Source organism: Staurois parvus, unplaced genomic scaffold (assembly GCF_062004578.1).
Source record: "Staurois parvus isolate SC_StPar_1 unplaced genomic scaffold, SC_StPar_1.0 ptg001432l, whole genome shotgun sequence".
Lineage (NCBI taxonomy): Eukaryota > Metazoa > Chordata > Amphibia > Anura > Ranidae > Staurois > Staurois parvus.
The window spans coordinates 5,801,830-5,816,915 of NW_028319228.1; the positions used below are offsets into that span (position 1 = coordinate 5,801,830).

Sequence of the window (15,086 nt, forward strand, 5' to 3'; positions counted from 1 at the left end):
GTTTTTGTTACATATATATTTTCTGGTTAGAAACATCCTCTGGGGGGAGGAGGGGCCTGAACATGGCGAGATGTGAGATCTCCCGACACCAGTCGCATCCTAAGTCTTGCCGGAGAGAGAAGGGGCTATGTGCCGGAGGTGGTAGGGACCTACCTATGCAAGGGTAGGGTCCCCTTCAGTAGATTTTGTCTCCTGAGGGTACCTGCATGGCGGTCTTGAGAGGACGGAGTGACGGATCTGAGGTGCAGCAGAGCGAAGTGTCCTGACAGTTGAGAGGACCTCAGTAGATGCCGAGGGTCAGGTGACCAGCCGCAAAGGAGCACTGGGAGAGGAGAGAAGCCGGCCGGCGTGCAGGAACGAAGGAGGCAGTGGATCTCCCCCTTTACATGCCGGATCAGAAATAAAAGGGGGAAGGTGTTTAGCGGGCTACAAGCGGGGGGTTTGGAGAACAGAAGAAGAGAAAGGCGGATTCCCAAGATGGTTAAGATCTAAAAGTGTTGTGGACTCCAACTGGGGTTCTCAGGAAAAGGAGAGGAAAGAGAAAAGAAGAAATAAAAGGGATAATTCTCAGGAGAAACATTACTGTTTAACTTTTAACCCCCGCGGGTGCTGGAAAGGTGAGGGGAGGAAGGAGAATAAGAAAAGAAAAAGTTACAAACAGTATGAAACATAAAGCGACAAAAGGAGGAGGGTCAAAAACCTCCCAAACAAGCTCAATCAAAAAATATATACCTACACAGGAAAAACGGACCCCTGAGAGACAAATGGAAATAAATGGAAGAAGAGAGATGGAAAATAGTATTGGAGAATATTCTAGAATATCCGTGGGAATGGCAAATACTAGGCAAAATTTGGAAGATAGAGAAACCGAAAAAAAAGGGGCACTGCAGAATATAGAACAAGAGAAGGGCTCACAATTACCCACCAAAGTAGAAATAGCAGAAATTTTTAAAGATTTAGAAAAATCTATAAAACAAGAAATGGCGATACTACATAAAGATCTGGGGCAGGTTCTATCAAGGGTGGAGGAGATGGAAGAAAAACTAGATAAACAGGCCCAAGCTATACAGGTCCTAGAAAAACGGATGACAGAAATGAGAAAAGAACAAAGAAATCTGCTATACAAAATAGAAGATCAGGAAAACAGGGATAGAAGATGCAACCTAAGGATACGAGGTCTCCCAGAGATCCCTCAAGGAGAAAATCTGAAGAAAACAATAGAAAAAATGCTGGATATAATAATGGACAGATCTGCAATAAAGCCCTTTAAAATAGACGGAGTATATAGAATAGGAAGATTCCAACAAGGAGGCAGAAAGGGAACTCCGAGGGATGTAATAGTACAATTTCCTAATTTTCAAGATAAAGAAGAGATTTGGAAGAAGATAAAAGGCAGAGCAGTAATAAAATATGGTAAAGAAAATATACAGATTTTTGCAGACTTAGCAGTGGAAACATTAAATAGAAGAAGAATTTTGAAGCCATGATTAGGACAAATGAGAAAACAAAATGTTGGATATAGCTTGGAAGTACCAGCTTGCTTAATAGGATGGAAAAATGGCCGTTCAGCAAGAATAAAGTTTCCTGAAGATTTGAGAGACTTTTGTGAGAGACTTGAGTTGCAGAAAATAATTATTCCCGGATGGGAGTAAGGGAAAAGGGAGATAGGAGATATGGATAAAGAAAGATGGTAGGTAGCCTAAAGGGGAATAGAGAGTAGAAATGATAATAGGGGAGGGATAGGAGAGGGAGAGGTGGAGATATGTTTTTGGTTTTTTTTTGGAGGGATCGAGAGATATAGTGGGTTTTTTTTCCCTCTCTCCTCTTTGATTTTTGAGGGAATGAGAGATATGGGTTTTTTTTTCTCGCCTCTTTGATTTTTGGAGGGATTGAGAGATACAGGGGTTTTTTTTCTCTCCTCTCCTCCTTTTCTCCTGGTTATAGAGTTCCTTAACATGGCGAGTCATGGGGGATGGGATAAGTAGACTGGAAAGGTGTGCATGATCAGGGTCCCACCTTAAGGTAGAATCAAGGGTGGAAATAGGACCACAAATGATTCATAGGCAAACTAAAAGCCTAAAAGGGAAGGGGGAGGGAAATGGGGGGGGAGAGGGAGAAGGGAAGTGGGAAAAAGTTTAGGGCTCTACGAGAAAGATAGAGGAGGTTCAGGAAGAAGTCAAGGGAAGGAAAGGAAAAATATGGTAAAAATGGACAAGGTTAATTTTGTGACTTATAATGTTAAGGGGTTAAATAGACCAGGGAAAAGATTTAAGATCTTTGAAGAAATACCTCAACGATTTTCTACAGTGGTATTTGTACAGGAAACACATTTAGTACAAGAAACAAAAGTAAAGTTACAATTTAGGTACTATCCAACTTGGTATTATGCAGATTCCCCAGTTAAACGTGTTAAGGGTGTTGCAATAGGCTAAGCGAAAAATATAAGGTTTAAGTTGGAAGAGAAGATGGAAGATCTGGAAGGGAGATTCCTGTTTTTGAAGGGGAAACTGCAAGAAATAGAATGTACATTGGCAAATATTTACTGTCCCAATAAAAAAACGGTGGTATATCTAAAAAGTATTCTGAGGAAACTAATGGACTTCAAAAAAGGTAAACTAATTTTGGCAGGAGATTTTAATTTTTGCATGGATCCGCTGATGGATACGTCGTCATGTGTACAGAGAGAGGGTAGTAAGTACTTGAAACCTTTGAGGAAAAAGCTACACCAATGTCAACTGGTAGATATATGGAGAATTAAACATCAGAAGGACCGAGAATATACATTCTACTCTCATGCACATGAGATGTATTCAAGATTGGATTATATATTATTGAATCATAGACTCTTGGAGTCTTTGATCAAAGTAAATATAGAACCTATAACAATATCGGACAAAGCACCTGTCACAATGAGGTTATTATGGGGGAAAGAGCAGAATAAAGGAAATATATGGAGATTAAATGAGACATTTCTTCAGGATCATGAGACTGAACAGAAGGTTAAAACAGAAATAGAGTTATACTTTGATAGGAATGAGACTGAAGAAGTGTCAGTAGCAACGGTGTGGGAAGCTCATAAGGCATATATTAGAGGAATTTTGATAGCGATTGGGGTGAAGAAAAAGAAAGAAGGGAAAAAATGAACAGCTTCTTAGAGGATTAAGCGAATTAGAACAGATACATAAAAAGGGAACAGCAAAAGAGATTAAGCAGAATGTAATAAATAAAAGACAAGAACTTTAATAATCTATTGGAAGAAGAAAAGAGTAGAGTGTTTGATAAGATGGCAAGTAAGAGATATCGGTGGAGAGATAGACCAGGAAAATATTTAATGAGGGCTCAGAGAAAGAAGAAATCTAGGAACTATATAGAAAAAATAAGAGACCATAAAGGAGAACTAATGTACTCATCTAAGGATACTGCAAAAGTATTTAAAGAATACTAAGCAAGCTATATAATATTACCCCACAAGGGCCTAGGAAGGAAGAAGAGGAAAGAACAAAAAAAAGACAGCCATATCTAAAAAAGGTGGTCTTCCGAAATTAAGAGAAGAGCAGTTAATATCCCTGGAAAAGGAAATGACACAAGAAGAAATTCAAATAGCATTAAAGAGTACTAAAGCAGGAAAAAGCCCAGGACACGATGGGTACACTGTGAGATATTATAAAAAATATAAAGATCAATTGATACCCAAACTGAGGTTGTATATGAATGCACTGGGAGGTAAGATGGAAATGAGGGAGGAGTCCTTACAGGCTCATGTGGTAATTATACAGAAAGAGGGAACGGATGAGACTCAGTGCTCTAGTTATAGACCAATATCCCTATTGAACATTGATACAAAACTATATGCAAAAGTTCTGGCAAATAGGATAAAAGACCTAATGCCGGAATGGATTCATATAGATCAGGTGGGTTTTGTCCCGGGAAGGGAAGGTAGAGATAACGGATTAAGATCTTTGCTTCTGATACAAAAAAGTAAGAAAGAAAGTAAGGGTCCCAGGAAGATACTTTAAAATAATCAAAAAATGATACAAAGGTATAATATATATGAATAAAAAACCTAGAATAAGTTATGAAATTTTAAGTAGAGATAAGGAGTATGCAGGACTAGGGGTACCAGATTTTAAGAGATACTATAATTCAGTATTGTTAGCACAAATTTATGATTGGACAAAAAATGCACAGAGGAAAAGTTGGATAAAAATAGAAAATACACTAAGTAAGACACATTTGAATAGAATAGTTTGGATTCCACCTCAGCATCGTTGATTGGTAGAGAGCACAAGTATGTATACACATAATGTTTTAAAAATATGGGGTACAGTGCACAAACAAATGGGATGGGAATTTAATTCCATGTTTATGCCTGTAGTGGACACAGATTTCTTCCCGCCAGGGAAGGAAAAAATTGCAGGGAAATGGATAAAAAAGGAAGATGCACAGTTAAGAGATATAATGAAGGACGAAGAAATTTGTCCTTTTTCTGAATTGAAAAATAAGAAAGAGCTGTTTACTAGATTAGATGAGTGGCATTTCTTTCTATTAAAACATTTCATAGGGTAGCTCCCTAGGCCCCTAAGAACAAAAGAAAAATGAAACCCATTTGAATATTTAATACACGTGGAGAGGGGAAACCTGGGACTTCTAAAATATATACAATTCTCACTAGATTGATAACGATCACGATTCCTCCATATATGGAAAATGGGAAAGGGAATTGGGGGTAAAAATAGAAGAGAAAAAGCAAAGGAAGATTTACAGATTAACACATGAGAATGTAAACATGAAGGAGGTGGAAATGAATTACAAATATTTGGTGAGGTGGTATATCACACCGAGTATAGCAAATAGACAATGTAGAGAAAATGCACCTTTGTGTTGGTGTGGATGTGGGAAAAGGGGCACAATGGGACACATTTGGTGGGATCGTTTTAAAATACAGGAATTCTGGGAGGGAGTAATCCATCAGATTCAGAGGATAACTGAAATTAAAATCCCAAGAGATCCAGAAACCTGCCTTTTTCATAGTACTGAAATAACAGTGGAAAAATACAAAAAATTTTTGTCTACTATATTTCATAAATGCAGCAAAAGGTTTGATACCCAGATTTTAGAATGAACAAGAGGCACCAAAAATAAAGGATTGGGTAGAAAGGGTAGACCAGATATACAAAATGGAGAAACTATATCATATCGAGGAAGATAAAATGGAGTGTTTTCGTAAAAAATGGGAGGATTTTAAGAGATTAAGTCAATTTGTAGAATTTAGAGAATTAGAGTAAAAATAAGAGGATAATAATAAAGAAGAAGAAAAAACCCTTAGGACTTCCTAGAAGAGATGAAGGATGTAGAGCGGCAAAAGAGGTTGTGGGGGGGGGGGGGGAATGAGGGTGGATTGAAGATGGGGAGGGAAAATGTTGCTTTGTTATGTATTTGTATGATAATATCAAAAGTGAAATGATCAGATAGAATCTATTTTTTATTGTATGTATGATTTAAAATGTGAAAAACCTAATAAAATATTTATAAAACAAAAAAAAAAAAAAAACAATCTTTGATTATGTTTTTGCATGGTCCAGAAGACAGGATTCTTTTGTAGATTCTGGAATGCTGCTTATGCCAAGGACTCCAGACCCTGAGGGGGCTGAGCAAATATTAGATGGAGAATTAGTGTACAATCAAATTATTAGATGAGCAGGAGCTTTAATGTGAACAAAAACATAGCTATTAGGCTGGCTTCACGTCTGCGCGGTGCGGTTTGTCCGTTATGCGTTTTTATGAGCAGTTTAACTCATTTTTAAGTGCGCTGCCCTTAAACTCTGAGAATGTGTCCTGCAAGCTGCATCTTTGATGCGCTTTCATAACACGTGCATTCTAATAGAGTTTAATGGCAGAGAAACTAAAACGCGTGTAAAACATTCATACAAAGGTGATACAGAAAAACTGCAATGCACATATGTGAACCCAGCCTTTGTCCTCGCACACGATCTACATATAGAGCCACTCACCCGCATGCCTGTCAAATTGGGGTGAGTAGCGATGTCCCCATAGAATTAAATACTTGTATGCGGTACCTTGCATAAACACATAGCCCATTCACAGACTATATGCCTCAGTGCCCATGTAAATGTGGTCTTAATATTGAAAACATTACCATACATTCAGTAAACCTTTCTCTTTGCTTTAAAAGCCAAGTTCACATGTAACAAAAAGCAATAAATGCACATATTTTGGCAGTTAAAAAAATTTGCATTTTTGATTTTTGTTCTCAGGCTCCTACAAAATATTGCATCTGCAATGAGTTTATCACAGGTGCAATGTCCGGCTCCTGCAGACATTTCCATCAGCTGTTTGGCCCGTACCTCTGTATGGGCTTTCTCTTTGAAATCCTGAGGAAGGGTCAGTGGACTAATCTATTGAGAAAAACAAACTGTCAGCCATGGGGGCACATGGGACTCATTCATTGTGAATGTCACGGCTGTGCAGGTGGAGCCCAGCACAGCCATGCCACTTTTAGGGCTCGTTCACACTTGACTGTTTTACCAACGCTTGCCAAACACCCCTATAGCGTTTGGCAAGCATTGGTCCGGCGTTTGTGGAGCGTTTTTTAACGCTCGGCAAATGCTCTGCAAACGGCGCATGCGCGGTTTAGCGGAGGTTGCTAGGCATTTGCCGAGCGTTAAAAACGCCCCACAAACGCCTATAATGAAGTTTAAATGGTGTTACCACTCCGCAACCGCGTCAACGCCGGGCGTTTGCGGAGCAGCACCATAGACTAGAATAGGAGGCTTCAACACCTCCTGACTCGACCAGAGGTGTCCGTTTTGCCGTGACGCTAACGCTTCCGTTAGAACAGCACCATGTGCTGCGATGTGCAGAATTGTCCGAGGCGTTTGGGAAGCGGTAAAAATGCTTCCGAAACGCCCCTCTGCCGCCTGCACACAACGCTAGTGTGAACGTAGCCTTATAAAGGTGAAACCGTCTGGGGGGGTGTAAGAGAAGGGAGAGGGACAAGGATGTAAATATGGTTGTAATATGTTCTGAAGGTGAATTTCTCCTTTAAAAGAAGAATGCATTCAAACGAGCTTGATCCTGTTTTGCATACTAGCTACCTATTACCAGATACAGTAAAAATAACTCATGTTTTGAGTTTGTCACTCTCCTTATAAACAACTGACAGATGCACATTACCAAGTTCAGCACTTGTGGGAACCCTGGGCCACATATGTTTATGCCTTGGTTGTGACTTCCTATGATCTGCAGATGTGTGCCCACAGCCTCTGATGTTTTTTCTTTTTTTTTTTTAAATAGCAACTTCACTGTGTGGCAGTTGGAAGTGAAAATGCCAAACGCTACTTTAAAGCTGTCCAAGGATCAAGAGAGCATAAGGGTGAATTATTTGGGGTCCACAACCTATTCAGACTGAGAACTCAAGGCACATGTCTGACAAAGGATATTTTAGAGGTCTGTTGTTAAAGTTTATATAATTTCTGTCTTTATGTTGGTATACGTTTATGTAGTATACAACTTTCATTTATTAGTATATTTGCATTTATGAGGCTTGACATTCAGAAAAGATTCAGCAAACGGTAGTGTCTATCTTAATAGCTTTTTTTTTATTGTATACAGGATGGTTTCCAGTAATAGTTATTTTATTGGCTGTGTATTTGTTTACTTTTGTAAATAGTGTTGAATATGATTTTCTATATTTTGTCAATGCTCTTTGACGAGAACTGTTAAAAGCTGCAAACCCACCTCGACCAAAAACATAACTGTAATATGTTGCAACTTAACAGTCCTTAATGCCTTCATTAGTTTTTTTTTCTAGCATGCTTCCTTCCCTGGCTGGCTACACAAATTCACTCACTTCACTGTATGTAAGGAGAGTGACATGGGTGTCACCCAGGCTGGACACCAAACATGTTTGCCTGTATTCATCTCCATTACATGGTGAAGAGGAGATTGGTAGCTTACAGAAGATCGATGTTTGTAAAGCTTACCATTTTCTTACTTGGACCCTGCAACCTACACAGCACATGCACTGTGGAGACAGTGAATATCTCCTAAATGGTGCACGTTTAGGAGATATTCCTTGTACCTATATATAAGCTTTATTATAAGCTTACCTGTAGGTTCAAGTGTCCAAGCAGTGTTTACTACCTCTTTAAATAACAGCTTACTGATTAAATGTGATGGCTGCATTAGTTTTCTTTTTCGGATTTCTTTTACTTTCACCTTGTGATCATGCCAGGAAGTCTGTTGTCTTTGAACAAAATAAGCTATCCTGCAGCTGTAGCAGTTAGAGGGTTGAGACAAACCATTTAACACTGACAAGGATACTTACAATGGTCAGCTTTTATTTATTTATGTAAAACCTTTATCCAAAAGGAACAGAACTGTTTCTGTAACTGCTTAAAATGTGTTAGCTGGGCTTTGGCTAAATCTGCTAGTGCATCTAACACTCCCTTTCCCCCTAGACGGACAATGCTGCTGTCCAATTGTGTCCTTTGTTGCTTCTTCATCCAGTATGTAGGCACCCTAATACAGGAGGTGTGTTAATGGCCAGATCAGTAGGTGAAACGAGAAGGAAAAAAACTAAAAAGAGAAAACGAATGCAGCCACCACATCCAAGGAGTGGTAAGCTGCAATATACTGTATTACATTTTTGGTTTTGGGTTTAATACTGAAGTTATATAAACCCAGATTGTGTACCACATGACACGAACAATGCACGCTCATAGCAGCTAACTAACCTGGTCCGTGACTTTGGGTAAAGCAGGGAATGAGGGGAGCTTTCTTTGAGCATATAAGACTGGCCTTGATAGCCTTTCACAGCCTGCACTACCTCTGGCCATCATTAGAGGGAGACTCCACTCCAATCTAGATGTCTGACCACACACAGGCAGATGCGAATCTTATATCAATCTGGTGCACTCTAAGAGTTGGGGAGCAGTCTAGCAATTAGCACACCCTTCTAGGATTCCTCCAGCTATCCTACAAGCTAGAATCCCAATGTCAATCACTCTTCCACTGTCCGCATACCCTCACACCAGACACGCACAGAAATGGTATCTTGCCACCACCCAACAGTTTGTCTGCAGACTGGTCTGCTGGGCCACCACACACAAACAGATCTCCGTCTGGTAGATCTGCTACATTACATTCTGCATGCAATCTGCCAACACGCAGTGCAAATGCATACAGATTGGCAATGAATGTAGACTACATTACAACAATTCCTCCAGAGTACACAAAAGTCACTTATTAATTTTATGATTTAATATCTCGAAAGTGAGCAGTGCATAAAATATGTAGTAAGAAAAAAGGAATTACAACAAATACAAGAAAGACAAAGACACACAATTGACTATTCACTATGCAATAAAAAGGGAAGAAAAACAGAGAAAACTTTTACCAAGATTTATTCTGCGACTGTAGCAAGTCAGAAGAAAGCCTGCGATTCACCAGTCAAATGGAACTGGCTCTGTATGGATCATCCCATCCATATCCCATGCTCCTCAATTTATTGAAATATGGATGTGGGCTGGACTTCAGCCTTTGGCCAGGCAACCCTGGGGGATGTTCCTGTACTAGACCACAGGACGTTCTGTGTTCTGAAGTGCCCAGTCTCAAATGGGCCAGGAACAGTTCAGATCATTGGGATGTTTGTAAGTGTTATATGTGTTGTTTGTACAATAAAGAGAATTGTTTATTATGCTTTGACCACAAATATTTATATGTTTTTCAGGTAAAGCTTCTTTATATAAAAAAAACTCATGGAATTCTGGTTGAGCCTCAATCTAATTTCCTTGTCTTTTTTTTGTTCTTAAATATTCAATAGTGGCTCCCAGATTAATCAGCAGGACTAATGGCCTTGAGGCTGTTAGCCCTTGTTTCTACATGTTCAAAACATAACAGAACTTTTTCTATGTTTTATGTTTCTTTTTATTCTTAGGTCACAAGTTGAATACACACAGGAGTTGATTTACTAAAACAGGAGAGCGCAAAATCTGGTGCAGTTCTGCATAGAAACCAATAAGATTCCCGTTTTTTCTTCTGTCAAAGATTAATTGAACAAGCTGAAGTTAGAAGCTGATTGGCTACCATGCACAGTTGCACCAGATTTTGCACTCTCCAGTGTTAATAAAACTACCTCACAGTGTTACACACATTCACTATTACATGTTTTTTAAATTTCCTGTTACAGCGAGAAGGTCAAGTTGAAGCAGGAATCAGGAGTGCAACCATGTACTTAAATCAGCAATCCATAACAAGCAACACAAACACTGTGAGTATTCCTTTAAATGTTATTGAAATATATTGTATGTGTAATATATTTGTGGAGAAAATGTTAACTTTCCTACTGGAAATAAAAAAAAACATCAAAATCCATCACACATTTCTTTTGTATATTTAAAGTTCTGATGAGGCTTTGAAGAGCTGTATTATATTTTATAATAGCCCCATAATGCTTATTAATGGGCTGTAGTCATATGCCATAGTCATAACAGTTCTGTACTGCTGCACCACTGCTGATTACGATGTGTCTCCACCACAAGCTAAATATACATGTTTCTATGGCCAGAAGAAAGGAAAACAGATGAGAAAATTACCATCACTGTCTACAAATTAACTTTCTGACAGATTTGCAGATGTGAGGATATTCCACTAGATTTTATGTACGGTATGTAAAAAGTTTTACCACCTCACCCAAGTGACTCATTTACTATAGGATAACTGGATCATGAGTTACATCACTCGAGATTTACTGAGTGGTAAATCATTGTGGTTCTGGCAAAATTAGTTGGTTGGAAAACTTGCATCTGCATGTGAAGCCCTCCTTGGGCATGGCATATAACTAATATCTTTTGTAGCTTGTGTAACTTCTTACACATTAAATTGAACATTGACACAGTATGTAAACTGTTATGTATAGCTGGTGGATTTTGCACAAATATGATAATTACATGCATAAACCAATAGTTACCGGTAATTAAATTGCTGTATTTTCCTTCAAAGCCAATGTATTGAGATTTTGTATGTATATTTTTTTCAATTATGATAGCCTTAGCTAAAAAAATAATGTTATTGAAACTTTTCTTAATATTTACAGTTTGTTAACTATGAAATGGTGCATAGGAATGTTTTTTTTATTTCCAGTTTACAGAGTTCAAGCTTATTTTTGCACACAAAATAATGAATCAGAGCATGACTTATCCTCCTTCTCCTACCCCTCCATAAAAGGTTGTAATTAGAGACATACAGGTGAAACTCAAAAAATTAGATTATCGTGCAAAAGTTCATTTATTTCAGTAATGCAACTTAAAAGGTGAAACTAATATATGAGATAGACTCATTACATGCAAAGCAAGATAGTTCAAGTCGTGATTTGTCATAATTGTGATGATTATGGTTTACAGCTCATGAAAACCCCAAATCCACAATCTCAGAAAATTAGAATATTGTGAAAAGGTGCAATATTCTAGGCTCAAAGTGTCCCAATCTAAATATCCACAAAAATGCCACAAAGCCACCAAGCAGATCAACCATGTGGCAGCATCAGACCATGTGCAACTTGCATTTTTGTGGATCTTTTTATTACTCACTGGGATTGTGAGTAATATACCCTACAGAGTATCCTTATAAAAGGCAGAGGAGGAAGCATTTGGAGGCTGAACAGGAGACCGTTTATGATCCTTGGCTTTCTGGAGAGGTATTAGCCGGAGATATAAAGGATTCAGAGTGATCCTGAATGCTTGTTGGGCTCTTTTGGGTCACAGGAAGGAGGTGAGGAGGCACTGCAGCTGGAGTGGATTTAAAGTGTGCCAGCACTTGCACGAAGTGTTCACGTTTAACACATTGCATGATGTTTTATCACGTTTTATCAGCACTTGTTACTTTATGGACTTATTAGTACTTGCTTTAAAAGGTTTTTTGATTATTACCAAGGACACTTAACACGAGTTTATTTCATTATATATTGTGTGTGTTTATCACTATTTTTAGGACAGTAAGGTGACCCATACACTAGTATTGTCCACTTTATATCACGGTTCTGATTAGCACTTTATTGTTATATGTATATTTTTGGTTTGTTGATTTATTAGCACTTTATAATTATATGGATACACGTTTATTTTTATTCATTTTTATTCACTTTTGTAGTTAGCGCTGCACCATTCATTTTCATTATATGCATGCTTATACTTTTCAGAGGTCCGATATTGTTCTATGTACAATCCTTGTTTTATTGATTGCATGTAATATTCTAATTTTCTGAGATTGTGGATTTGGGGTTTTCATGAGCTGTAAGCCATAATCATCATAATTATGACAAATCACAGCTTGAACTATCTTGCTTTGCATGTAATGAGTCTATCTCATATATTAGTTTCACCTTTTAAGTTGCATTACTGAAATAAATGAACTTTTGCACGATATTCTAATTTTTCGAGTTTCACTTGTAGGTGTCCTTTTATGAAACAGAGATCACTGGCGATCATAAGGATCGTTACTGATCTCAGATCATTAGTGATTTAGGAAACAGAGATGATCAGCGTAGAACATGTTTTCCGCTGATCATCTCAGCACACAGACTGCCAGTGTATGAAGGTGCGATGTTAGCCCTTCACTGGCAATCTGTGTTCTCCCTCCATATTCTCCAGCCCAGAGCTGGAGAATCAGGGGGAACCGCAAATGAAGCAGCGGTAATTTACTGATCTCGCAAGATTACAGTAGCAGCAGCTGTTTTCTAGCATTCACAGCGTTTGTAGATCGCTTCTCTCTTCATTCAAAGAAACTATCTACACCGCTTCATAAAAAGGCATTCAGAGGAGAACTCTCTCCTCTGAGAATGCTGGAGAACTGAGCAGCAGTCATTTACTGCTGTATGATAAAAGGACACCATTGTGTCTATTCATAAAACCTATAGTGCCTTTGGAATCCTTGGAAGATAAATGGCAGAGCCGAACTTAAATTTATCATATAGTATACACAGAAAAGTCAATCGGTATTACATTCCAAAAAGTAAAAGTATTTATATATCCAAAATGTTTTAATTAGTTAAACCCCCTATAAGTTTATTATCTGCTGTCTGTGTCTTATTGGGGAGAATAAATTTGCTTCTTGTTTTGGAGATGACACAAAAGGAAGTGAAAGGGAAAATCTACAAATTGAAGAGGATTATTCTCTTTGTTGTCACTGCAATAGGTGATCCCTCACCTCCATGTTCCAGTGCCAACTGTAACATTTTGGGTTTCATGTCACTTTCCATTTCAATAACCATGGTCACCAGGACAAATGGGGAGGGTGAATCTACATAGCATGCACCCAGACAGCAATAAGCAAGACTTAACAAGGGTTCTTCCCTACCCTTTTTAAAACTATAAAAAATATTGCAGCAGATACAACACTTGGAAATTGCTCTTATAAAATATTGTTTCAGAAAATGCCTATATGTGTCCTCTGAAAAAAAATAGAACCTATCTAAGACTAGGATTCATGCCCATACCTCCTGGGGCTTCTTCAGATCTCTGCTTAGAAGTATAACTGTCATCTTTAAATGAAATAAGGAATTGCATCAGTTACTATTGGTAACAATTCCACTTTAGCTCCAGTTTTCATAAATGAACCCCAATAGGCTTGAGAAACCTGCACTGTATGGGTTCTCGCAAAGAACGTTCAAATGCTGCATACAGGATATGTCAGAATGTGCAATAGCAGTGCTTCCAAAAGGGCAGCTAATGTGCAAGACTTAAAGTTGTCACTCTCAACTTTCCCCAGCAATTTTCCATGCAAATGGCTTCCCTTAAAGGAGAACTTGCAACTTTTTTGAAAAAGGCAAGAATGAAGATTGACAAGGATGAGTGATACTCTATCACTCTATACACTCTGCCTCTATGAGCAGCACAGTGGCTAAATGGTTAGCACTTCTGCCTGGCAGTACTAGGGTTGCTGGTATGAATCCCAACCATGGCACCACCTGCCTGGAGTTTGCATGTTCTTCCTGTGACTGCATGGGTTTCCTCTGGGTACTCCGGTTTCCTCCCACACTCCAAAGACATGCTGGTAGGTTAATTGGCTCCGGTCTAAATTGTCCCTAGTATGTGTATGTATGAATGTGAGTTAGGGACTTTAGATTGTACGCTCTTTGAGGGTTATGGACTGATGTGAATGTACAATATATGTATGTAAAGTGCTGCGTAAATTGACGGTGCTATAGAAGTACCTGAAATAAATATCAGTTGTCTTGCATTTTGCTGTCTGTTCAGATGCAAAGGATCCTTAAGATTTAATGTTGGTTGGCAGATTCAGCCTGTAAGAACTGATTGGAGAAGATGCTCTTCTAGGGGGATCATCTTTGGGGACTCTTTTGGATTCACATGTAAAAAAGGAAAAGGGTGACAAAAGCATGCTTATACCCAGTAAACAGAAGATAAGGTTCTCCACAAGCAAATAGGGTCCTCTGAGACAGAAAAAAACTTCCTTTCACATGGGTTCAGGAAGAGTATGTTCTCCAGGTACAAGCTTGAGTGTCTAACTCACCCTCCATTTATTTTTTTTCCCCTCCAATGTACCTTATGCAGGGTGAACTTAAAACAGATATAACTCAAATGGTGGCACTGGAGGTTGTGGCCCAGATTTTGGAGCAAAAGAGATTTCAAATATTTCATTTAAACCTGTTAACAGTTCCCAAGCTGGAAGGGACTGTCAGACCCATTCTAGAACCCCACTATTTGAACCAGTTTTTGAAGGTCTTGAAATTCCGGATGGACTTAACAAGAACGATTATTGCTGCCCTCTAGCCGGGGAACTTCATAACATCAGCAGACATAAAGTATGCTTTCCCATAAATCTACATTTTTCCTCCGGACCACCGTTATTTGCGCTTTGTGGTAGAAAATCATTATTACCAGTTTGTGGCTCCCTAAGTATTCACAAAGGTCTGGTGCTGGTCCTGTTATGTTCCCATGAGATCCACATCCAGGGCTTTCTAGCCAACCTCCTTCTGCAGGAGAGGAGCAGAGGTATTTTTTGAAGAAAATCCAAAGGATGATTCAGGTATTGCAGAGATTTGGGTGGAC

General features: G+C 38.7%; 1 protein-coding gene across 1 annotated transcript in view; it reads left to right on the top strand.

Annotated features, from left to right (window-relative positions):
* ERCC6L2 (ERCC excision repair 6 like 2) overlaps positions 1-15,086 on the top strand; it is a 205,137-nt gene that overhangs the window by 117,524 nt on the left and 72,527 nt on the right. Inside the window, exons 13-14 of the mRNA XM_089662138.1 lie at positions 7,315-7,467; positions 10,211-10,291. Of these exons, the coding sequence (XP_089518264.1) occupies positions 7,315-7,467; positions 10,211-10,291 (234 nt within the window). The remainder of the gene's footprint in view (positions 1-7,314; positions 7,468-10,210; positions 10,292-15,086) is intronic.